This window comes from Salvelinus fontinalis, chromosome 4, assembly GCF_029448725.1.
Source record: "Salvelinus fontinalis isolate EN_2023a chromosome 4, ASM2944872v1, whole genome shotgun sequence".
NCBI classification, from domain to species: Eukaryota; Metazoa; Chordata; class Actinopteri; order Salmoniformes; family Salmonidae; genus Salvelinus; species Salvelinus fontinalis.
In genome coordinates, this window is record NC_074668.1 from 49,718,569 (window position 1) to 49,743,702 (window position 25,134).

At 39.5% G+C, this 25,134-nt stretch overlaps 1 protein-coding gene across 2 annotated transcripts in view; it reads left to right on the forward strand.

The window, feature by feature from the left end:
* The first annotated feature begins 1,910 nt into the window (after positions 1 to 1,910).
* The window catches only part of prdm6 (PR domain containing 6), a 55,216-nt gene continuing 31,992 nt past the window's right edge, over positions 1,911 to 25,134 (forward strand). For both annotated transcript variants that reach the window (XM_055920453.1, XM_055920454.1), the window contains exons 1-3: positions 1,911 to 2,077; positions 2,504 to 3,008; positions 5,384 to 5,691. In XM_055920453.1, the coding sequence (XP_055776428.1) occupies positions 2,516 to 3,008; positions 5,384 to 5,691 (801 nt within the window). In that variant the 5' untranslated portion in view covers positions 1,911 to 2,077; positions 2,504 to 2,515. The remainder of the gene's footprint in view (positions 2,078 to 2,503; positions 3,009 to 5,383; positions 5,692 to 25,134) is intronic.

Below are 25,134 nucleotides of genomic sequence, written 5' to 3' on the forward strand. Positions count from 1 at the left end.
TTCTTATACTGCCTTGAGCATGAATGTCCAATAATTAAAAATAGCATAATTTTCATCCCTGTATTTTGGCTATATAATTTAGTCGTCCTAAATATTAAGTAGCTACACATTTCTCAAAACACTTATAGGCCTGCTTGGGTGTCGAATAAGTTGAAATAAAGAGACTAACTCCCATCTGAATATACGTCCATATTAATGAATTATATACTCAGCAACCCGTGACCTTAGAGCCAAGATCAGGAGACACTTGGGGCATGGGGAGAGGTTGGCGAATTCTTTATCGGACTTCTGTCAAAGACGGCCGTCCATTTGTCTTGCATTCATCAGGCGAATTAATTAACAAGAAATGTAAACGTTTTAATTGAATGTCAAACAGAATACACTATGCAAATGAGAGCACAACAGTAGGCTATAGCCTGCTTTCAAATCAAGGTTACATAAATATATAAATAATATTTTCTATAGGCCTATGTCCAAATAATTAGCTTTTGTCATAGAACATGATTAATTTTGGCAGTTAATTTATTGATCCGGGCCCCTACTCCAATGTGCTTTACTTTAGGAAGCATTAATCAATGAATGAAAACACCAATGCTCTCCTTGTGTAGGCTACGCTTTGCTCTAGAAACGACGTTGCAGCTCAATTAAAAATCCAAGCATAGGACAATATCAATGATTTGGTCATGCTTATAGCAAACAACAACAACATGCCTACATAATAACCATTCAATAGGCGTATAACATGAGTTCATTATTATTATTTATAATTATTATAGTAATTATGATTATTATTATGAATACTATTAATAATATCCCTTTAATCATGCAACACCCCATTCATAATACCCCATTCATAATATTCTGAATGGCTGTTAAATGTATTGATAGGTTTGAGTGCTTCAGTGAGCTTGAGAGGGCTTATTAGTGCTCCAAACCTGATTGATGCATAAATAACTGACTTATTCCCATGTTGTAAAGTTGAGTTTGATGATTGGAGTTGAGGTAAATAGGCCTACTGGTGTGCAAAAATAAGGGGTTGAGGTTCGAATCAGTTTTTGTGTGTATAGCCTACATGAGCTAGGCTATTCGTCCCTCATGAAATCCCTCAATCAGTCCGTTTGGAGGGCTGTGTTATTTTTCACATTCTTTTACAGTGAAATTGCGCTTTTGTAGACAAGAGTTCATTTTCAGACGATTATGTTGGTGTTTTTCTTCGTTATCAATCTACAGAGGTCTCGAGATGACAAATGGCCTTGTCAAAATCACGCCAGTCAAAACATTTTACCACCCCTCTGGAAGGAATTGTGTAAAATGCCCTACATTTAGATAGGCTATACAGACACTGTACAAACAGTAATAACTTTCTCAAGCTCATGTGAAACGGTGGGAAACACGCTCTGGATAACAAGTGAAAGGAACAATACCATGAGGCAGTCTACATTATCTTGAGGTGCACCTATTTATTGAATCAATCGGCAAATGTCATGAAAAAGGGAAAGGTATATATGAATACATATGCCTAAGTAGCCCTTGCACACCTTGAACCCCAATGAAATTAAAACTTTCAAAACATGATTAACAAACGTTCGTATTCCTCATTAGCATAATATGTTTGTTCCTTATTCATGTGGTTGAAAATAAATCAAAGGTGCATGACTGCATGCCTCAGATCATTAGTTAAATACGCACCCTAATAGGCTATATATGCTAATACTGTTGGTCATGGGCGTTATCTATTTGAATTTCTAATTTAACTAAAAACTGTCCCACTTTCAACTATTTCAAGCCTAAAATCCAAGAATAGTTTTGGCAAAGAGATGCGGCAATACAATTTCGGGCCAGTGTGAACTTTTTCCTCCCCTGTGTTTTATGCTGTCGTAAAACCCACGTGCAGTTGCTCTGATCCTGCGAGTGCTCAGAGGAGAGGGGGCAAGAGCGGGAGGAGATAATATTGTACTTCAGACATAGAGCTTGAAACATACGCCGCGTATCCGAAGTCATACTATTATGGTGTAGGAGTCTGGGAAATACTATTGGAATCACCTTCGAGGACCAATCCCCTTTTTCACGCAACAGAGTAAGTCTTGTTAGGTCGATGCTCCCACTTGCCATTTCGTTGAAAAGAACATTGCTCGTAAACTCTGAAAAGTAGCAGACTGTCTACCATTGCCTTAGCGCAAGGATGAGTAGCCTATGTGATGGGAGGTTCACAGACCTGAAAAACTAATGAGGTTGACTTCCATTTACATTTTAGTGTTTGTACTGGTAAATTGCTTTTGGTCAGGTCAACTCGCTGTGTTAATTTATTTTACTTTCAAAATTGATTACACATGTTCATGCAATGTGTAAACTGTGCGTAAAGTGCGATTGTTAGATATTTTGCTTCTTTTACATATGTTGTATTGTGTAATAATTCACGTATTTCAAAGCAACATCATTTGAATGCTCAACTTGTCTCTTTCAAGTAGACTAAGTTAGGCCTACTGCTTACTGTCTCCTCTAGCTCCTGTTTGAGATGTTAAAACCCGGTGACCCTAGCGGATCTGCTTTCTTGAAAGTGGACCCGACGTACATGCAACACTGGCAGCAGCTCTTCCCTCAAAGCCAGTTGAAGAATGGAGGCATTACGCAGCTGCAGCCGCCGGACAGGGTAGCTGTTCCGGTGGAAAGTCTCCGTCAGCGGCCGAACCTGATCTCCTCCACATCATCATCGTCGGCTTTAACACCTTCCTCCACATCTTCATCGACTCCATCCGTTTCATCATTGGCAGGCTTATCTCAACTATCTGTGCCACAAATTGCACTTTTTGGACAAACTCTCTCTTCTGACATTGTCTCGTCAGACAACACCAACCTCCAAGCGAAAGAACTTTGTATATCCTCCAGCTTTAAGAATGACAAAGGGTCCAGATTTAAACTGACCTCCGATGAGTTAGACTACTACCTCTACGGACAGCAGAGAATGGAGATTATCCCATTGAACAATCACACCGGAGACCACAACAATCGTATGTATGAATGCCACACACATACTATTCCAGTGGAAATATTGTTTTCCCTTTATTTAAAGGGGGCATTATTTAACGAGGCTATACAGCTGTTAAAAGGTGACCTCATTTTAGGCCTATTAGAAAATGTGATTTGACTCTATGCTCGCAATTGAACAAATACACTTCAATAATTTTAATCTCGCTCCGCCCCATCACTCATTATCAGACTTTATGGGCTAATATAAACTAAGCTAGGCCTAGCTAGGCTTTCTATTGCCTTTTAATCAAGGGTCCTCGAGCACACCAAACTTCTGTTTTGGCCCATTAAAGTCATGCTTCTCAGCACTTACCATCAGCAAGTGCCCCGCGCGTGTATGGGTAGTATGGGTCAATTAGGCGTATGCATGGTTCACTAACTCTGATCATCTATATTCACACCAATTTATGTGTAGACTATACCACTGATGAACAAATATAGTATTTTTCATGTGTTTAACTGCAGCACAACTTGCAAGGGAGACAAATGTATTAGCTATAGCCCATTTACAACCGTTGATATAGGCTTTAACAATAGCCCACATGTCCTTATTTGTCTATGATTCCAATTTATAGACAGTTAAAGGGATTCCACAAATAATCATATTCTGATAAATATGATAAATAAGAAATAACACTGAGCTCGTCATTGATAGGCTAATATTAGGCCTTTAGGCTAAGTAAAAAAAGGCTTTTATCAATTTGTTTTCTTATTAGTGCCCAATAAAACAATCATTTTCTCTTTTCATTTTCTTCAAATAAACATCATCACATTATTTATATTTATTATTCAATTGATTTTGACATCAGAAAATCCGTCTGCGTTCTTCATCAGTCTTTTATTTTTTTTGCTTGAAGAATTTTAGCTTTTACATTATCGGGTGGAAATAGACGTCGAGGACAACCATCTCTATATTAAAGCGAAGTTTGAAATGGTGGTGTTTATTTAAGGTGATAAAACGGCCCATCAGCAGTAATCTCCATCGATATGTGCCACAAGGAGATGAGGGATGGGGGGACAAGCCACAATTAATTGCTGTATAGTTTTGTAGAAGAGAGTGGACTGAGTGTGGATCAGAGATCGATCTTTTCCATCGGCCGCTATTCATCATCCGAACATGGTATATGGAAGTCTCCCGGGGACAGCGAGACTGCTTTATCTACATTCGGTATTCTCTCCCCCATATTTCAAACCAATGCTATGTCGGTCATTTATAAAATAGCTGAAGTGTGTATTACACAAGGAAACATACATTTCCATTTACTTCATAATTTGTGTAATTACACCGACAGCCAGATAGGTTTTAATGTGTAGGCCCTACTTGAGTTTAGGCTATGTGTAACCTGTTAATAGGCTAAACTGTTTTTCTAGCTCAGAAGCCCTAACAGGACTTTTGGGGGTACTTAACACTTGAAGACAATTATATTAATCAGTCAAAAAGGTGTTGGTTTGTCTTAAGCCATTTCGCCAAATATTTCGGCCGTGTTGAAATTAAACTTTTTTACTGCATGACCAACGAAGCATGTTGCTGGTGCTGTTCAGGTATTTGAATGACTGTAACATATAGGCAAGTAGTCTACATTTTTTAACTTTATTATTTAAATGAAATTCATTACGTATTGCATGGGGAACAGTCTTGGAGTAGCCTACGATTCCAGTTTACTCCATTCATGTTTGTAAAACAGCCCCAATTTATCGCCAAAATTAACATATCAACAACATGACAACATCGGTGGGATATGTATGGTCTTGACTTGAGTTGCACACCTCTTTCAGTTCCAAAATGAATCCCCCCAGTATCATGACTCATGCCGCTATGACAGCAAGGAGCAAGGCCACACCATAGTCGCACCCTATTCTTAAGTTGATTTAGATATAACTTTTTTATTCATTTAGTGACAGAAGGTGCAATGTTTTTCAATCCCTCTGTAAACCCAATTAGGCATATATTTAACATAATTATGTTTGGTTATGCATAAACATTATTGTGGCCTCTTAAATGAGCAATACAGTATAACCAAATTATAATTTTCAAACAATGCAGAAGATTTGCATGAAAATCTTTTCAAAACATGTCACAAAATACTTATGTTGAATGATTGCTTAAAAATGTGTGTACTTCCTCCCTTCCTCCTGACCAATGACTCTTCTACCCATATATATATATATACATATATACAAGTACAATAAAGTAAAAACATATTTATATACATATATATCAAAATGCAAATAAGTTATACTTATTACACATACATATTTTTTTCCTTGTCAAAGTGTTAGTACATGTGATAGTAACCCATGTGTACCATGTGAGATGAGTTGCTGGTAACCCCCCTCTACCTGCTGTGCCCTGCAGGGTGTGACATGTGTGCAGATAACCGTAACGGAGAGTGCCCCATGCACGGGCCCCTGCACTCGCTGCGGCGCTTGGTGGGGACAAGCAGTGCAGCGCCGGCCGTGCCGCCCCCAGATGTCCCTGACTGGCTGCGGGACCTGCCCCGTGAGGTGTGCCTCTGCACCAGCACTGTGCCCGGCCTTGGCTACGGCATCTGTGCCGCCCAGCGTATCCCACAGGGCACCTGGATCGGCCCCTTTGCGGGAGTCCCCCTCCTCCTGGATAAGTTGCAGTCAGGAGGGGTGCGGAACACAAGGCACTTATGGGAGGTAAGTTCATGGTTCATGATGATGAAATTAAAATTGTGTAACATCACTCCAGGTACTGTAACAGTACACATGCGCAGGATTGGGTTGTGAAGTTTTGGACACATCCACTCGATTTTGTCTTTAAAGTGTGGCCCCGTGATATGGGTACTTGAAATGACCCTGAAGTGTTTCAGTATAGGAATAATGTCATGATGTAAGTGCTGCATACACTGATTGAAAGTGATTCAATGTGTATACAGTTCAAGGGAAAATTCAATGTCCTGTATACTGTAAGTATGAATACCTGCATTAGCATTTGGCGGTATGCTAATGATTTGAATCGGTTTTGTGTGGCAAGTGAAATTGATAGATAACTCCCATGAGGTAGTGGTGATAAAGGTCACTGTTTCCTCAGCTGACCAAAGATCATTCTCACCCGTTAACCACATCAACGGATATTTGAGGCTGAGAATTCAGAGCACGGGAGAAGGCCACGATACAGTGTACCTGCCAAAAGAGGTGCCTTTTAAACTAACTGACGCAAATTCGTTTTTTTCCCTCTAACATCCAACATACGAAAATTACAAAGAAATGAAGTGTGATGTTTTTGAATGGCATTTGGTTTGAATGGCGTTCTATCAGTTTGTCGCTTAAATCAATAGTTGATTTATCACTGCCAATTTTTACCGCATTAAAGGGTATATATATATATATATATACACTACCGTTCAAAAGTTTATGGTCACTTAGAAATGTCCTTGTTTTTGAAAGAAAAGCACATTTCTTGTCCATTAAAATAACATACAAATTATTAGAAATATAGTGTAGCCATTGTTAATGTTGTAAATCACTATTGTAGCTGGAAACGGCTGATTGTTAATGGAATATCTACATAAGCGTACAGAGGCCCATTATCAGCATCCATCACTCCTGTGTTCCAATGGCACGTTGTGTTAGCTAATCCAAGTTTATAATTTTAAAAGGCTCATTGATCATTAGAAAACCCTTTTGCAATTATGTTAGCACAGCTGAAAACTGTTGTTCTGATTAAAGAAGCAATAAAACTGGCCTTCTTTGGACTAGTTGATATCTGGAGAATCAGCATTTGTGGGTTCGATTGCAGGCTCAAAATGGCCAGAAACAAAAACTTTCTTCTGAAACTCGTCAGTCTATTCTTGTTCTGAGAAATGAAGGCTATTCCATGCGAGAAATTGTCAAGAAACTGAAGATCTTGTACAACGCTGTGTACTACTCCCTTCACAGAACAGCGCAAACTGGCCCTAACCAGAATAGAAAAAGGAGTGGGAGGCCCCGGTGCACAACTGAGCAAGAGGACAAGTACATTAGAGTGTCTAGTTTGAGAAACAGATGCCTCATAAGTTCTCAACTGGCAGCTTCATTAAATAGTACCCGCAAACACCAGTCTCAACGTAAACAGTGAAGAGGCTACTCTGGGATGTTGGCCTTCTAGGCAGAGTTGCAAAGAAAAAGCGATATCTCAGACTGGCCAATAAAAATAAAAGATTAAGGTGGGCAAAAGAACACAGACACTGGACAGAGGAACTCTGCCTAGAAGGCCAGCATCCCGGAGTCGCCTCTTCACTGTTGACATTGAGACTGGTGTTTTACGGGTACTATTTAATGAAGCTGCCAGTTGAGGATTTGTGAGGCGTCTGTTTCTCAAACTGGACACTCTAATGTACTTGTCCTCTTGCTCAGTTGTGCACTGTGGCCTCCCACTTCTCATTCTATTCTGGTTAGGGCCAGTTTGCGCTGTTCTGTGAAGGGAGTAGTACACAGCGTTGTACGAGCTCTTTATATATTTGGATTATTTAACACAACGTGCCATTGGAACTGGTTGGTGGTTGCTGGTAATGGGCCTCTGTACGCCTATGTAGATATTCCATAAAAAATCAGCCGTTTCCAGCTAAAATAGTCATTTACAACATTAACAATGTCTTCACTGTATTTCTGATCAATTTGATGTTATTTTAATGGACAAAAAAATGTCCTTTTCTTTTAAAAACAAGGACATTTCTAAGTGACCGCAAACTTTTGAACGGTACTGTATATAGTGTATATCTGTGCAGAAATATGATCTCAAGAAACAGTCTTCGGAGTTCACATATGATGTGGGGGTGTATAATTAAAGAACATTGTGGTATTTGGCCGTCATGGCTCTTCACCCACAAACTGGCTGTTGTAAAGGCCCCTGAGGCAGGATAGAACACTATTACTGCTTATATATGTATTGTGTGACAGAGCTTTAAACACTGGCTCTGCCAGAGAGGACTGTAAAAATTCCAATAGATTAAACAGATCTGAGGTGGGTGGAGGGAGGGAAAACTCAGAAAGAGAATCCAATATTCCAATCCACCCTCGGCTGCAGGGCCTCTTTCTTCACGAAACGCAGTAAGTGTTAAACTCTCCAATCATTATTGATAAAAAGAAAAACAGGCACAGATATACTCTCCTCAATACCTGCTCTGTGTTGTCTACTCTACACTTTTCAAGTGTCCAGTTAAGCCACTTGATGCCAATGTCTAATAAGCATATTCTTCTCTGCAATAAAATGGGATAGCATGGATTTTAGAACCATTCTCTGGAAGTCTGCCGCAATTACTTTGGGGAAGATGGGATTCATCTTTTTTTTTCTAGACGCAGACTTAGCCTATTCATAAACTTAAAAGCCTTGTCAATGGAGAAACTCCAATAAACATGTTTTTAAGTCTGGGAATAGAATAGCAGCCCTGTAAATTCTAGAGGGTGATGTCATCATGTGTTGGAATATGGCAGGATTAAGGTCACTTATGAACACGTATGTTGTATCATCTATAGGTTCTCAATATGTTCAGGGTACCCTACACAGCCCAGATTGAAATGCAGCATTTGGCTTGTTCAATTAAAAGGGCCATACAGTTTTAACATAGGCTTAACTTTGCAGTCGGTTTTCTTTTATATTTTAATGGATGTCATGTAAAAAAATATCTATATATGATTGAGAGGTACGCATAATAACAACATCAACAACATTGTTGCTGCTGTTAATTTGTTTGGTTCCGTGGAAAATGTAGGCCTACCTTGGCCATAGATTTTGTGGTTGACACATAGTGATTGTGGTTGTTCACCATTCCTATTAGACACTCAGGAATTGAGTGACCTAATTTTATGGAACTCTAAGTTCCACACAGACTGCCGGCATTTGACTTTCCCACAGTGTTCCCACTGGACGTGTAGCATGGCCTTGTGTTAAGACTGTCCACTCTGACGCTGGAATGTCCAGGGTTCAAGAAGGTCCCGTGTGCTTGCCATAGAACATAAAGAAATGGCATCTTATAACGGGATAAGAATGAAGTGATATAACTTATGCAACAACAACTACAGCATGGCCATACACAAGCCATCTCCTCAAAAGGAGAAAAGAATGGGAAGAATGTTGTGCGATGAGACTAAAATGAATCACCGTAGACGTGATTTAATGTGGCAAACATATTATAACAAAAACGGTCACGTGTCGGCAATGTAGTGGACACGAGATCAAGTACCAGTAAGGAATTGTGAGTGGGGAAGCTATACCGCTAAGTAACACAGTGAGGTTTGTTACAGTGGTGCCATGACCACAGTTGCGCTCACCTCAATGCCTGGGGTCACTGTGGTGTGAGTTTAGAGGGGTGAGTGTAACAGAGTTAACTTTGTGCCTTAAACTCACTCTACTGCTTGAAAGGTTGCCAATGGTGCTGCCAGACGAGTGCCTTTTCAGTGGTGCAACCGGTTACTACATTGTCAAGCAGGGTGTTCTTGTGTGTTGGCCAGGCAGAGGACACAAGATCAAGTACCAGTAATGACTACTGAGCAAGGAAGCTGTACTGCTAAGTAGCACAGTGATGTGGCCCATGGCTGGGCCTTTTAGTTGCCTATCTCCATGAGACTCAGATTTAGTAGACTTATATGTCATCATTCCTTGAAACTGCACCAGTGGGTGTTCTTGGGGAATAATATGCTGCTTAGGCCACAGGCCAGGATAATTATTTGTATTTTGCATGAGCCAGTGTGGAGGTGACATGTTTAACGTTGGTTCACTGACTCAGAAAGCTACATCATTTGTCATTTAAGTTATTTTATGGTCCATTTCCTCTCTGATTCCTGGCCTCCGTTGTGTGAGAAAGCATATCTTCACTCTTAGAAAAAAGGGTTCCAAAAGGGTTCTTTGGCATTCCCCACAGGTAGAACCCTTTTGGGTTTCATGTAGAACCCTCTGTCTATTATCTAAACATTGGCTGATTGAATGGATAATTATTATGCCCTGATTTATTTTATAGTTGTAAAATGTGAGTGCTGAAACAGTTTCAAGTGAGCATTTTTATGTTTTTAGTCTGTATGTCAAACAGCAGACAATTTTTCTTGGTTGAGTTTTTAAATGTCCAGTGTAGCTGTTTTTCTCTCAATATCAAATATTTTATAGGTAACAATTAAGTACCTTACTGTGATTGTTGTCAATTAAAATTGTCAAAAAGAAACAAGAATAGCTTCGAAGCAAAGAGCAATTTCTCAAGCAAGAATTTAGCTAGTACTGTATAGGAGGGGTCTGAAAACTGAAAACTAGCTGTTATTGGCAGAGAGGTTTGGAACTCTCTTTCTTATTGGTCTATTAACTCATTTAATTTTGGTGATGTCACCAGGCAGGCCAAAACTCAATCCCACCAAAACAGTCTGAAATTTCATGCAGTCTTTTCAAACAGTTCTGACAGTAAATGGACATTATCATAATTTTCACAATTTCATAGTTTTATTCCAACCTTATAGTGTGGAAATATATATAAAACACAGGAAATGTCACGTTTTTGACTGCACTGAGACTTTAATGATGTATTAAGATTAAGATTAAAATCACTTTATTGGTCAATTGCACACAAGAGCCAACTGAAATGTATGGTTTCCTAATCCAACATTTAAAAACTGTTTCACCATAAAGTTGGTCAAATTCAAACATTTACATACTTATCTGTCACATCATACCATACTATAGCAGGTAGCTGACTTGATGTCAGTGTTTGCTTCATTTTTACAGTGTATGTATCAGTGGAGACTGATGGGAGGAGATATAGGAGGACGCGCTCATTGTAATGGCTGGAATGGAATTAATGGAACAGAGTTCTACCTGTATTTGATACTGTTCCATTGATTCCATTCCAGCCTTTACAAGGAGCACATCCTCCTATGGCTCCTCCCACCAGCCTCCTCAGGTATGTATATGAGCTATACAGTGCCTTCGGAAAGTATTCAGACCCCTTGACTTTTTAAACATTTTATTACGTTACAGCCTTGATTCAATTGGTTTTTTTTACCTCATCAATCTACACACAATACCCCATAATGACAAAGCAAAAACATTCTGTTAGAAATGTTTGCTAATTTATTACAAATAAAAAACGGAATTATTACATTTACATAAGTATTCAGACCCTTTACCCAGTACTTTGTTGAAGCACCATTGGCAGCGATTACAGCATTGAGTCTTTAAAAAAAAAAAAAAAAAACATCATACCAGTCATCCAACATATTCTCATTCAGAGCGACACAGAGAAGCATCCAGGGTCAATGCCCTGCTCAAGGGCACAAATCGACACACAATACCCCATAATGACAAAGTAAAAAAAACTTTTTTTTTTGCACATTTCTTAAAAATAAAAAACAGAAATACCTTATTTACATAAGTATTCAGACCATTTGCTATGAGACTCGAAATTGAGCTCAGGTGCATTCTGTTTCCATTGATCAACCTTGAGATGTTTCTACAACTTGATTGGAGTCCACCTGTGGTAAATTCAATTGATTGGATTTGAAAAGGCACACACCGGTCTATATAAGGTCCCACAGTTGACAGTGCTTGTCAGAGCAAAAACCAAGTCATGAGGTCGAAGAAATTGTCCGTAGAGCTCCGAGACAGGATTGTGTCGAGGCACAGATCTGGGGAAGGCTACCAAAACATTTCTGCAGCATTGAAGGTCCCCAAGAACACAGTGGCCTCCATCATTCTTAAATGGAAGAAGTTTGGAACCACCAAGACTCTTCCTTCGACCTGGCCACCCGGCCAAACTGAGCAATCTGGGGAGAAGGGCGTTGGTCAGGGAGGTGACCATGGTCACTCTGTCAGAGCTCGAGAGTTCCTCTGTGGAGATAAGAGAACCTTCCAGAAGGACAACCATCTTTGCTGCACTCCACCAGTCAGGCCTTTAAAGTAGAGTGGCCAGACAGAAGCCACTCCTCAGTAAAAGGCACATGACAGCTCTCTTGGAGTTTGCCTAAAGACTCTCAGACCATGAAAAACAAGATTCTCTGGTGTGATAAAACCATGATTGAAATCTTTGGCCTGAATATCAAGTGTCAAGTCTGGAGGAAACCTGGCACAATCCTTACGGTGAAGCATGGTGGTGGCACAATCATGCTGTGGGGATGTTTTTCAGCGGCAGGGACTGGGAGACTAGTCAGGATCGAGGCAAAGATGAATGGAGCAAGCCTGCTCCTGAGCGCTCAGGACCTCAGACTGGGGCGAAGATTCACCCTCCAACAGGACAACAACCCTAAGCACACAGCCAAGACTTTTTACTTAACACTTATTTTTTCTGAACTTCTTAAAGCATTGTTGGTTAAGGGCTTGTAAAGTAAGCATTTCACTGTAAGGTCTACACCTGTTGTATTCTGTGTATGTGACGAATAACATTTGATTTGATTGATTTGACAACGCAGGAGTGGCTTCGGAACAAGTCTCTGAATGTTCTTGACTGGCACAGCCCAGACTTGAACCCGATCGAACATCTCTGGAGAGACCTGAAAATAGCTGTGCAGCAACGCTCACCATCCAACCTGACAGAGCTTGAGAGGATCTGCAGAGAAAAATGGGAGAAACTCCCCAAATACAGGTGTGCCAAGCTTGTAGCGTCATACCAAAGAAGACTCCATGCTAAACAAGGGTGTCCGCTGCCACCTTATCTATTCGTTATGGCCATCGAAATGCTAGCTGTTAAAATCAGATCCAATAACAACATTAGAGGCTTAGAAATCCAAGGCTTAAAAACAAAGGTGTCCATGTATGCCGATGACTCAAGTTTAATATTAAGTCCGCAAGCTAGATCCCTGCAATGTCTCATTGAAGATCTAGATAACTTTTCTGTACTCTCTTGACTAAAACCTAATTATGATAAGTGTACAATATTATGTATTGGATCTTTAAAAAATACAACTTTTACATTACCCTGCAGTTTACCTATAAAATGAGCTGATGGTGAAGTAGACATATTCGGTATTCATATCACAAAATATATAAATAAGCTCTCCACAATAAATTTCAATAGAAAACTTGTAAAAATAGACAAGATCCTGCAACCATGGAGAGGTAAATACCTGTCTATTTATGGAAAAATTGCCCTGATTAACTCCTTAGTCATATCTCAGTTTACTCACTTACTTATGGCACTGCCTACTCCTGATGATTAGTTTTTCAAATCATATGAGCAAAAATATTTTGCTTTATCTGGGACGCTAAACCGGGCAAAATAAAACATACCTATCTATACAATGAATATGAATTGGATGGGTTGAGATTATTAAATATAAAAGCACTAAATCTCTCTCTAAAAGCTTCACTCATTCAAAAGTTTAATTTGAACCCTAAATGGTTCTCAAGTAGTTACTAAATTACTAGATTACTCCATTGTTTAAAAATGTCCTTTTTGCCTTTGTGCAGATCGCCATGTTTCATTTTCGATGAATTGAAAATGATACTTTTTTTCAAAGTATCTCTCTTTTTCAAACAAGCATTGCAGAGCTGGCTACAATTTCAATTTCCTCCTCCTGAAAAGATAGAACAAATATTACAACAAATATTATGGCTGAACTCAAATGTGCTGGTTGATAAAATACCTGTATCTATGAGAAAGATGTTTGAAAAGGGTATTTTGTTCTTGAATTATACAATAAATTCGAATGGTAGCGTTATGTCCTTCATGGAGTTCTCAGAATTGTACGGGAAGGTCTGCTCAATCCAAGAGTACAACCAATTGATTACAGCATTACCCCTAAAATGGAGGAGGCAGGTGGCAGCGGGAGGAGGTAGGGAACTGGTCTGTCTGCCCAATATAAAGGATCAAAACTGGCGGAGGAATAAAAATAGCATAAATAGGAAAGTATACCAGTTTCATTTGAGGACCAGGATGTTGACAACTGTGCCATACAGATTGCAAAATGAGTGTGAAAGAGATTTTTGATGTACCGATTCCATGGTACAGGGTGTATGAGTTGATATATAAAACAATGCAAGATTCAAGGCTTTGTGCTTTTCAGCTACAATTATTATATAGAATTCTTGAATATTTGGGGCATAAAATCATCGAAGCTCTGCAGATTTTGTTGTGAGGATACAGAATCAATAGACCATTTATTTTGGTATTGCCCTCAGGTAGCCTGTTTCTGGTCTCAGGTTCAGGAATGGCTGAAAATGCATAGCATTGATGTAAAATTGACCCTAGAAATAGTACTGTTAGGAGATCTGGAGAGACCGGGTCAGTCAATTACTAATATACTAATACTCTTAGTAAAAGTATTTATCTTCAACTCGCAATCTGTGGATTCTATTCGATTAGATAGATTTAAATTGTACGTTAAACATCACAGCATATTTGAAAGGTATGTGTTGCATAGAAACCCGAAGTGGGTGGCCAGCAGAGATAGATGGGATGGGCTGAGAGAAGCTGAGGGTTGGGATGTGGAATTGGAATTGGAGACAAGTGGGAGTGGAGTTGCTGTGTGGGAGATAGAATGATGGTCAAAGATAAAAGTTAAAAAAATAATTTAAAAAAAGTATCTTTGAATGACACTGAGGGGCAGTGTTTTTACAACTAATGCCGACTTGCCTGAGGCTGATGCCGTGCAGGTGTTTGTACACATGCATATACACACACTCTCATTCAAATAAACACATACAAGAACACACACATACATGTAATAGTGCCAGACATGCACACAAACATATACAGTTGGCATTGCTGTTATGATTTTAGTTGTCCTTGATGTCCTTTGTGTTAAATGTATTATTTTGTTTTATATATTTTTTGCATTGTTGTTTGCTGTTTTCTTCTGTCTTTTCCTTTTTTCTCTTCAGTTCATTCTCTTGGTTGTTGGTGCATTGGGGGGTTCTTGGGGGTGGGGAATGGAATTCATTGTATTTTTTATTTTTCTTCTTGGGGGGGACTGTAGGAGGAGTCTCGAATGGTTGAGGGACAGCCATTGGGGAACTGTGGGGAGATCTTGGAGGGTTCGGGTTCACGTTTTTTAGCCTGGTGGTAGATCGGTCAACTTGCCCTTGAGCAGGGCATTGACCCTGGATGCTTCTGTGTGTCGCTCTGAATGGGAATCTGTTGGATGACTGGTATGATGTAGTTGTTGAGCGGCTTCACTGCAAGTATATTGTATGTTTCGAATATTTAATTATTATTTTTTATTTTTTTATGAAAAAAGTAAGACAATGCTCTAATCGCTGCCAATGGTGCTTCAACAAAGTACTGAGTAAAGGGTTGAATACTTATGTAAATGTAATAATTACATTTTTTATTTGTAATAAATTAGCAAACATTTCTAAAAAACAGTTTTTGCTTTGTCATTATGGGGTATTGTGTTTAGATTGATGAGGTAAACATTTTTTTTGAATCAAGGCTGTAACGTAATGAAATGTGGAAAAAGTCAAGGGGTCTTAGTTCTTTCCGAAGGCACTGAAAATATTATGGTTGTTAGTGTTTTTAGTTAATGACAGAAAGCAGGTTTACCATCGTCAAGCATGTCTATTTAATAGTAAAGTAAATGCATTCATTTGCTAATACCTTCACACCCCTTGACCTTTTCTACATTTTGTTATCTTACAGCCTGAATTTAAAATTCATTCAATTTAGATTTTTTTTGTCACTGGCCCCATAATATCAAAGTGGAATTATGTAAAGTTCCAGTCAAAAGTTTGGACACACTTACGCATTCAAGGGTTTTTATTTATTTTCATTATTTTCTACAATGTAGAATAATAGTTAAGACATCAAAACTATGAAATAACACATATGTAACCACGTAGTAACCAAAAAAGTATTAAGCATGTCAAAATAGATTTTAGATTCTTCAAAGTAGGCACCCTTTGCCTTGACGACAGCGTTGCAGACTCTTGTCATTCTCTTAACCAGCTTCACCTGGAATGCTTTTCCAAACAGTCTTGAAGGAGTTCCCACATATGCTGAGCACTTGTTGGCTGCTTTTCCTTCACTCTGCGGTCCAACTCATCCCAAACCATCTCAATTGGATTGAGGTCAGGTGATTGTGGAGACCAGGTCATCTGATGCAGCACTCCATCCCTCTCCTTCTTGGTCAAAAAACAAATGATAGTCCCACTAAAAGCAAACCAGATGGGATGGCGTTTCGCTGCAGAATGCTGTGGTACCCATGCTGGTTAAGTGTGCCTTGAATTCTAAATAAATCACTGACACTGACAGCAAAGCACCCCCACACCATCAAACCTCCTCCTCCATGCTTCAAGGTGGGAACCACACATGTGGAGATCATCCGTTCACCTACTCTGTGTCTCACAAAGACACGGCGGTTGGAATAAGAAATCTGGGATTTGGACCCGTCAGAACAAAGGACAGATTTCCACCCGTCTAATGTCCATTGCTCGTGTTTCTTGGGCCAAGCAAGTCTCTTCTTCTTATTGGTGTCCTTTAGTAATGATTTCTTTGCAGCAGTTCGACCATGAAGGCCTCCTCTGAACAGTTGATGCTGAGATGTGTCTGTTACTTGAACTCTGTGAAGCATTTATTTGGGCTGCAATTTCTGAGGCTGGTAACTCTGATGAACTTATCCTCTGCAGCAGACGTAACGCTGTGTCTTCCTTTCCTGTGGCGGTCCTCATGAGAGCCAGTTTCATCATAGTGCTTAATGGTTTTTGCGACTGCACTTGAAGAAACTTTCAAAGTTCTTGATACTTTCCGGATTGACTGACCTTCATGTCTTATGGACTGATGTTGATGGACTGTCATTTGTCTTTGCTTTTTTGAGTGTATTTGCTTATTTGAGCTGTTCTTGCCATAATATGGACTTGTTCTTTTACCAAATAGGGCTGTTTTCTGTATACCACCCCTACCTTGTCACAACACAACTTATTGGCTCAAACGCATTAAGAAGGAAATAAATTCCACAAATTAACTTTTAACAAGGCACACCTGTTAATTTAAATGCATTCCAGGTGACTACCTCATGACACTGATTGAGAGAATGCCAAGAGAGCACAAACTGTCATCAATGCATAGGGTGGCTACTTTGAAGAATCTGAAATATAACATATATTTAGATTTTTTTTTACACTTTTTTGGTTACTACATGATTCCATATGTGTTATTTCACAGTTTTATGTCTTTACTATTATTCTACAATGTAGGAAATAATAAAAACATAGAAAAACCCTGGAAATAGTAGGTGTGTCCAAACGTTTGTCCGGTACTGTGTGTATTTTTTATGAAAAATAATGAAAAAGTGAAATGTCTTGTCAGTAAGTATTCAGTCCCTCTGTTATGGCAAGCCTAAATAAATTCAGGAGTAAAAATGTCCTTAACAAGTCACATAATAAGTTCCATGGAGTCTGTGTGAAATAATAGGGTTTAACATGATTTTTGAATGACTACTTCATCTCTGTACCCCACACAAACAATTATCTGTAAGGTCCCTCAGTCGACTAGTGAATTTCAACCACAAAGAGCTGGGAGGTTTTCCAATGCCTCGTGAAGAAGGGCACTTATTGGTGGCTGGGTAAGGCGTACATTACTGATCAATTAGAATGAATACAATCAGTAGTTTGGTATACTATAGGTAGTCAATGTATGGCATTGTTGCAATCTGTGTCTGTGTCCTCTGATCACATTCAGGGCAATGAGCTGGAATAACAAGTAGTGGAGATTAAGAGAACTGATAAATTACTGAACTTACATTGATTTGCTGTAAAAGTGGACCAACTGTCATTGATTGCGTCTCAGGACCAGTTTTCCACTTCTTTTGGAAAAGGCCTGTGCTAGGTAGATTATGGAAGGTTTTGAGGAAAGGTAAACAGATCCACTGCACTCACTTTCAGTAAACCTAACATTTTAAATTATAATCATACAGTATCACTGAGAAGACTGCTTTTACTTAGCAGCCAGTGTGAAAGCCCTGTAACAACCTTAGGTTCAAATAGTATTTGCCATCACCAAGAGCGAGCAAGATGCATGAAAAAATATCTAAAGCCTAATCACTAATAGCCCTATATGAAACATTAAAACTAATTATCATGTAATGTCCAATGCCGTTTATATTCCACTGCACTTCGGTCTCAACCAGGGGTTTGGTAAGGCGTTGATATATTTTTTTGTGACATTTTAAAGCTGCCACAATATGTGTATTGATGCTCTCTTATACTGTAGCTACCTACCTCTACAGAATCTATTTGTGGCATATGTTAGTGTGATAGTCACCCCGAAAAGTCCTTAACCCTAATTCAACAGTCATTTTCTCTGGGTGAGGGCATGATGACAGATTTCAGTTGTGTCTGCCTTTATACCTCTGCCATGAATTACATTGAGTGAGCTTAAAGAGATGTTCCGGGAACTTTTGTAAACTTTTTTGCCAGTAGTTTTAAAATTAGCCCTCATGAGCCAAAAGTGGTCCCCGAAAATTGCGTACTATATGCACCACGAGATTATTCGCTCTCCCTCGCTGCTGTGTGTACATGTGCATGGAGTTTCCACTGAGCCGTTAGGCCTGCTCTGCAACCTCATTGGATAATGCTCGGTAGGCCTGGGCCAGCCTTCTTCTTTCACTGTGCAACCGCAATGGACCTGATCACATGATTGTGCCTTCTCTGGAAAAAACAAATGTCATGCATGTAGCTCTCTCACGCACTCACTCACTCCCTCAAGCCAGCCATAGAGGAAGATTACCAGCCATAATTGTGCTAAAAAACTTGGATGCTATTGATACTTATGATGTCAGGCCCAAGAAGAGAAAATTAGATCTAGATGTCGAATGGCAGGGCCGCTCATGAAAGACAAAGGCAGAAGGCAAAATAATAGATATTGGATGCTTTTCTGAGATGGCCTCAAGGAAGAGAAACACTGTTGCCTCATCCAGTGTTGAACATTCATAAAAGTAATCTTCGGGCAAAAGGTAAGAGACTAAGCTTCAGCATTAGAAACAATGTTGATATTTTATTCAGTTAGAAGCCTATTTTGAGTGTTTATGTAAAGAGGAACTGTTCTGTGTCTCCGTTAGCTAGGCTATCCAACAGTCTGTGTCATAGTATGCTTTCAAAGGTAATGTAGCAAGCTAGCTAGCTAACATGGTAAATGCATATTAGGGAACACCATACTGTCCGTCTAGCCAACTAAAACACATTTCAAAACATGAAATCCCTCTACTAATGTATGTTGTGTATTTTTGTAGATGCATAGAATCTCTTGTTGACTGGCTAGAAGGGTGGACATTGTTGTTGTTTGTAGCTACCAGTGTCTAGCTAGCAGGCTAAGTGGCTATGCTATGTTAACATCTGGTTGTCTGTAACTATTTGAAACAGTAGGTTTCGGTGCTAGCTATATTGTTATTATTAGGCTATACGATAGAGAATGATAGAGGTCTCTAGTGGCCAAAAGGCTGTTTTAGCATGGGCAGCGCCATTGAGGGCTTCCACCATTTTAATGTAATCACATGGGTGTGGCTTCCAACTTCATTGGCTGATCCCTCCTGATAACTCATGTCCATCCGGGTCATCAGGAGGGATCTGCCAATAGTGAAGAAGAAAATATACTTCTTCAAAATGGAGATTCCCTCAATGGCACAGCCCTGTCAGAGACTCTATAATGGTACAGATACAAAGATGAGTCCTCTATCATTCTCTATGGGGAATACCTAGTACCTTTTTCACTCTCTGCAGCTCGATTTCATATTTTGATCCGCTGCCTAGATGAAGCCAAGCCCCTGATGCAGTGTCAGTGTGTTACTTTGACTTTTTAGTATCCTTTGTAAGTAATGTGATCATTTTCCAGACAAGAATTACTGATAGAAGAACAGGGAATAGCAGAGCTGAGTTCAGACATGCCAGATGATCAAACATGCAAGAGGCTCTTGGCGTCAGGTAAGGTTTGATTTGGACTAGCTGTCATTTGTTGATGGAATGTTTCCCATGTTATGTGTGTCATATATGGACTCTGAAGAAAGATTTACAAGCCTAGCTTCATCATGTTCTGGCCATTTAACCTGTTGTGTTTTCTATTTGAAAAATGGGCAAGATGAGTATTGCTGATGAGGATGATGGCAGTTTGAATGAGGATGAGATCAATGACATTCACAACAGCATGTAAATATAACTGTGCTCTGTTCCCTGTAATGTAGCTACGGTTTTGTGTAAAACTAGAATACTGTGAGAATCATCACATAAGCATGCATGTAGGTCATGTGATGAATTGGCATCAACACTCTTATGGTCTGTAAGGAATATGTCTCTCTGGTTTCTGCCCTGTGGAATAAGAAGTAGGATGGTGGCTAGGACGATGGTTCCAGCAGTTTACAAACAATAGGTCTGACCCATCAGGGAGTGTACCTGTTAGGCCAAACATGATGCTTGTATATGGCTGGAACCATCTCCCTAGACGGCCATACCGTCAATTTGCAGTTGTACATATTACAATACAGTGTAGCCTATTGTCAGCTGATGCAAAGTCGCTTTTAAATAATAGCTGTCTCTAATTGAGTTTATGTGATGACTCATCGTTGATTCTGTCGAAGTTACAGCAGTGTAGCATTTACTTGACTCATCTATGTTTTCAGCATTGTATGGTTTCAAAGTGACTGATCGTATCACACAAATGTCAAATCCACTGACACACTCATAGCCAAATCTACTTAAGGTTTCACATGAGCAAAGGACCAGGTTTGAGAACAAAACCAGACTATGTTTTATATGTTGGTAAACCAGGTGCACAGCTGTACGTTCATGGCTGTCACTGTGTGCAAATTCCCACTCTTATTGTCCTAAAGTTTTGAAAAGGCTCTGCAAAAAAATGAATTTATTTTTGTTTGACATGTAACCCATTTCTGTGTGCTAAAGACTTTTCGTATGTGCAGGAGATGGACATCGGCAGTCATGACCCTCCAGTCCCACATCCACCACACCTTGACCTTCCTGCGGCCTTGGCAAAATGCCCTTACCGCACTGGAGTTGCAATAATCAAGCAAGAAACATATTGCTATTCACACAGACAATGTTCTTTTTCTGGAACTTTATTTTTCAAAAAACAACCAGTGGACTTCTGAACTTTACAAATAACTAATAAATTCACACATGAACAAATGTCAACATGGATTTTCATAAGACACCTAGACCTACCTATAAAGCTATGGCTGCAGTAAGCTCGAATATCCTTGTAGATGATTTATACACATTTCTAAAGGCCAATCATATGATTATGGCTTGCTTCCTATAAGGAAACACACAACACATATTATTCTTACACAATTCCTGTGTTTCTCACATATGTGACAATATATACTGCCAACGTGTAGTTCTGTATTTTGTGTATGAATGTGGCCTACTTCATATAAGACATATAGTCCACTTAAATTAGTTACATGTTTCAGCAGTACCCATATAAGAATACTTTTGATTCATAGAGACCCTTTCGAAAGTACCATACGTGGCACAGTTATACAGGTGTAACAGGATGTGCTATTGTGCTAGAAAATGTTGAATAGGTTACTGGAATTATATTGAATATTGATTATTCATGCTATCAAATATCCCTGCATTAGAGTGGGAAAGAGAGTTACGTTCAGAAGTTATGCATTTTTTGAATGAATTAGTCCGATGAAATATCCATTGACATTTTGCATGCGGAGCGCTATTGCAAATGCACCTCGTACTGTGTCATCATTTGCTCCCTCATTCTCTCGGTCCTCGGCCCTAAAGCATCTATTCCAGCCCTCGCTGCTCGACTTGGACCCTGGGCAGCTCGAGCCTGGCCCTGGGGTTCCCGCACCTTGTACAACCTGTCCTTGTCCTCCTCTCATCCGTGGACCAGGTCCTCTCCCTCGGCTAGTCTGATGACGAGCAACACAGTGTATACGTTGATTGTCAATATGGGAAGCTTCTAATAGACTTGTGATTTTTAGATTTCATATGTTAATGGTAAGTTAAAAAAAAGTAATTACTGAAGGTATGAATGGGTACTGCTAATCCTGTAGCTTTATTAGTATAATATTTTCATTAGCTACATATCCACTATGTGGAGTACTGTGAAGTATAGCTAGCTATAGCCAGAGCCTTTTATTTCCTGTTTCAAAATACATGGCTCAATATATGGCTCTAGCTATAACTAAAAAACTAGCCTAGCTCGACTAACAACCGGCGAAGTTTTCATAAAATACATCAGTTTGTAAATCTGTGTTTATAAAAACACTGTCTATAGCTTGTATACCTTGCCTCTTCAGCTGACATGTTGAAAATATTTACACAATCCATGAGACAACTCTATTAGCTAACTACTGTCTGCCTCTCGTCAATGTGCATCTTGCTAACTGTCACTCAAATGACGAGGGGCTGAAGCTCATTGGCTAGGGGACTGTCCCACGTGTGCCAAGCTTGCAGTATGTCCCAAAAATCTGTGTAGATTCCCTGAATAGGGACAATGGTGCCACACAGCTTCCAGAAAACAGTCGCTTTCAAACACATTGACACATCCAGCCCAAAGTGGGAGGTTTAAAAAAATACTGACAAATTCGCCAAAGTTCAGAAACGTCTCTTTAATCGTCTCTGTTACTACCACTGGCTCCAGAACAGTTTATTTAGATGCATCATCATCCTTTGGTAATAATGCTAAATGGCAATTATTGCTAAACGGTAATTATTGAATGAGTGGTTTGGCCTTGAACTGCACACACAATGAACTGAAAATGAGCATGTTCACTTTAGGTGTGTTCACACCATTGAACCGATACAGTGCGGCTCAAGTATCTCATTTGAAGAATCCATCATATGGAGCATAACTGATCCACATAACCCATTTACATGCCAGCATCGCTTGGGACATGGCCGTTAAGTGTTTCGGCAGATAAGATGGTGGTGGTGGTGGTGGGTAATCCTGCCTGCTTGGGGTCTGTGCCATCCCTGAGTGGGCCGGGTGGGACTCTCCCCAGCTCCCAGCCTCCGTCTAATGGCTTCGGAGGCTGATTTGCTTGATGTAATAAGGCCAGGAGGTCAAACGACTATCAGGCAGCCTTTGGGGTTGCTCCTCTAGCCAGGCATCAACACACAGCTGTTCCAGGACGATTTACAGCCCGGACAGTGACAGAGCCCAATCAGCGCGCCGTAAATGTCGGCCCAGGGAGATTGAGCAGTAACTAAAGCAGTGACAGGACACTGGGAGACAGATCAATGGCTGAGGGGCCACTGAGAACTAACTGTAAGCCACAGCACCTTCTTACCGGACCCAGGAAAAGGAAACATGAGGACCATAAATGGGTGTTATATGTTCTTGGATAAGTTCTTTGATATCTGACACGTTATTGGATTTCTGACTTCCTCTTCTTAACATTTACTGTATGTCATTTTCCCCCTCCTCAACGCTCCATCATTATCATGTATGGGACGTATATAGTACTACCAGAGTATAGTACTTCTAGTTACAAAGAAATCATTATTATGTTTTCTTTTCTGCAGTTAAAATCCGTTCTGTGTGGCGCCAGGAGAATTCGACATTTACTGACAGGGGTCATTCCACTAAATGAATGCCTTTTGATATTTTAACTAGACATGGAGAATTTAATAAATCAGATTTTGAATATAAAAAAGGCTTGCTAAAGTGCCAAAATTGTTCATTTGTCACTTCTAGGAAGATTTTAACCCACTTAATCCCCAAACTTCTCTAGGTTTCACCATCATTGTCAACCCCTGGTTATTTTATTGATTTGACAAAGTAATTTTGAAGATTCTTTTTTCATATAATTTCATTAGTGATTCATTTACGTCTGTCCCTAATTTTAAGGTCAACCCTGTTACGTGAACGGAACTCACTTTTTAATATCGAGAAACTATTCCTTTTTAAATATTATTTTCAAAAGAAACATTTGATCTAATAGTCAAATCATATAGTAAAAGCACGTCAATCCTGTTACCCATAGATAGACAGGCTAGAAATGTTTTAACAATTAAATGTTTTTGTGAAGCTTGTATTCAATTGCCACTCCCTGTTGCACAAAACAACCTTCCATCCCCCTGTCACAAGGAGATTTATGTCTGATTTAAGAAGAAATCGCCAACCCTGTTACTTTATTTGGAACTAAATAGGCACTTTCTATAGTCCTTTATAGATACCATGAAGATTTTTTTGTTATATTTGAGTTTTATTGTAATTCTGACATCGTTATACCAACACAGGACATATTATGGTATTGACATGGCAAGACCTGGCAGTTATTGTCTGTCTCTTCATCATGGTGTAGGTAAACTTCGTCCACTTGGCTTTGAAATGATTTGTTTGTTATCTAAACACAGTTGACAGATGGGTGTGAATAGGGTTGCACATTTTGGGGAATATTCAGAGGTGGAAACTTTCCATGGGAATTAACAGGAATATATGGTAATTAATGGAAATATATACAAATGAATATTAATCACATTTGAATGTAGATGTTTTTTGCATTGGATATATTTACCATATCATATGGAGACAGAAACATAAACCTTTTACCTTATCATAAGTAGACATAATTGCAAATTATTAAATCCTTCCAATATATATATTTTTTTTAACAATTTAGTTACAAATTGAACTTTAATTAAATTAGTTGACTCCTCACATGGGATGATTTCCCTGAACAACAAAAGAAAGGGAATATTGACTGATCCCCAATGATCCATCGCATCTCTCAAAAACGTTTTCAACATATGTAAAATGATAGTCTAAAAACTAAAGCTTTGGTTGTCTTCCTCTCAGGCTTCCATGTCTTCTCCCTGGACCTCCTCAATGTCCACCTCTTGAACATCAGACTCTGAGAACATCAGACTCTGAGGCCTCATCTTAACTGTCGCTTTCCAACCTTGTTGAGGATGGCTCGTTGTCAGGCTCAAAAAGCCTCAAATTTTCCCGGATGGCCACCAATTTTTCAACCCTTGTATTGGTCAGCCTGTTGCGTGCTTTGGTGTGTGTGTTCCCAAACAAGGACCAGTTGCGCTCTGAGGTGGCTGATGTTGTTGGGATTTGGAGGAGGATGGAGGCAACAGGGGAAAGAGCCTCAGATCCACAAAGTCCCTTCCACAAGGGAGATATGTTGGCACGACTGCCATATTGCATCTCCGTCCCAAAGCCCTTGCTTGGAAGTGTACTTTGCCAGACTGCCAAGAACCTTGCTCTCATC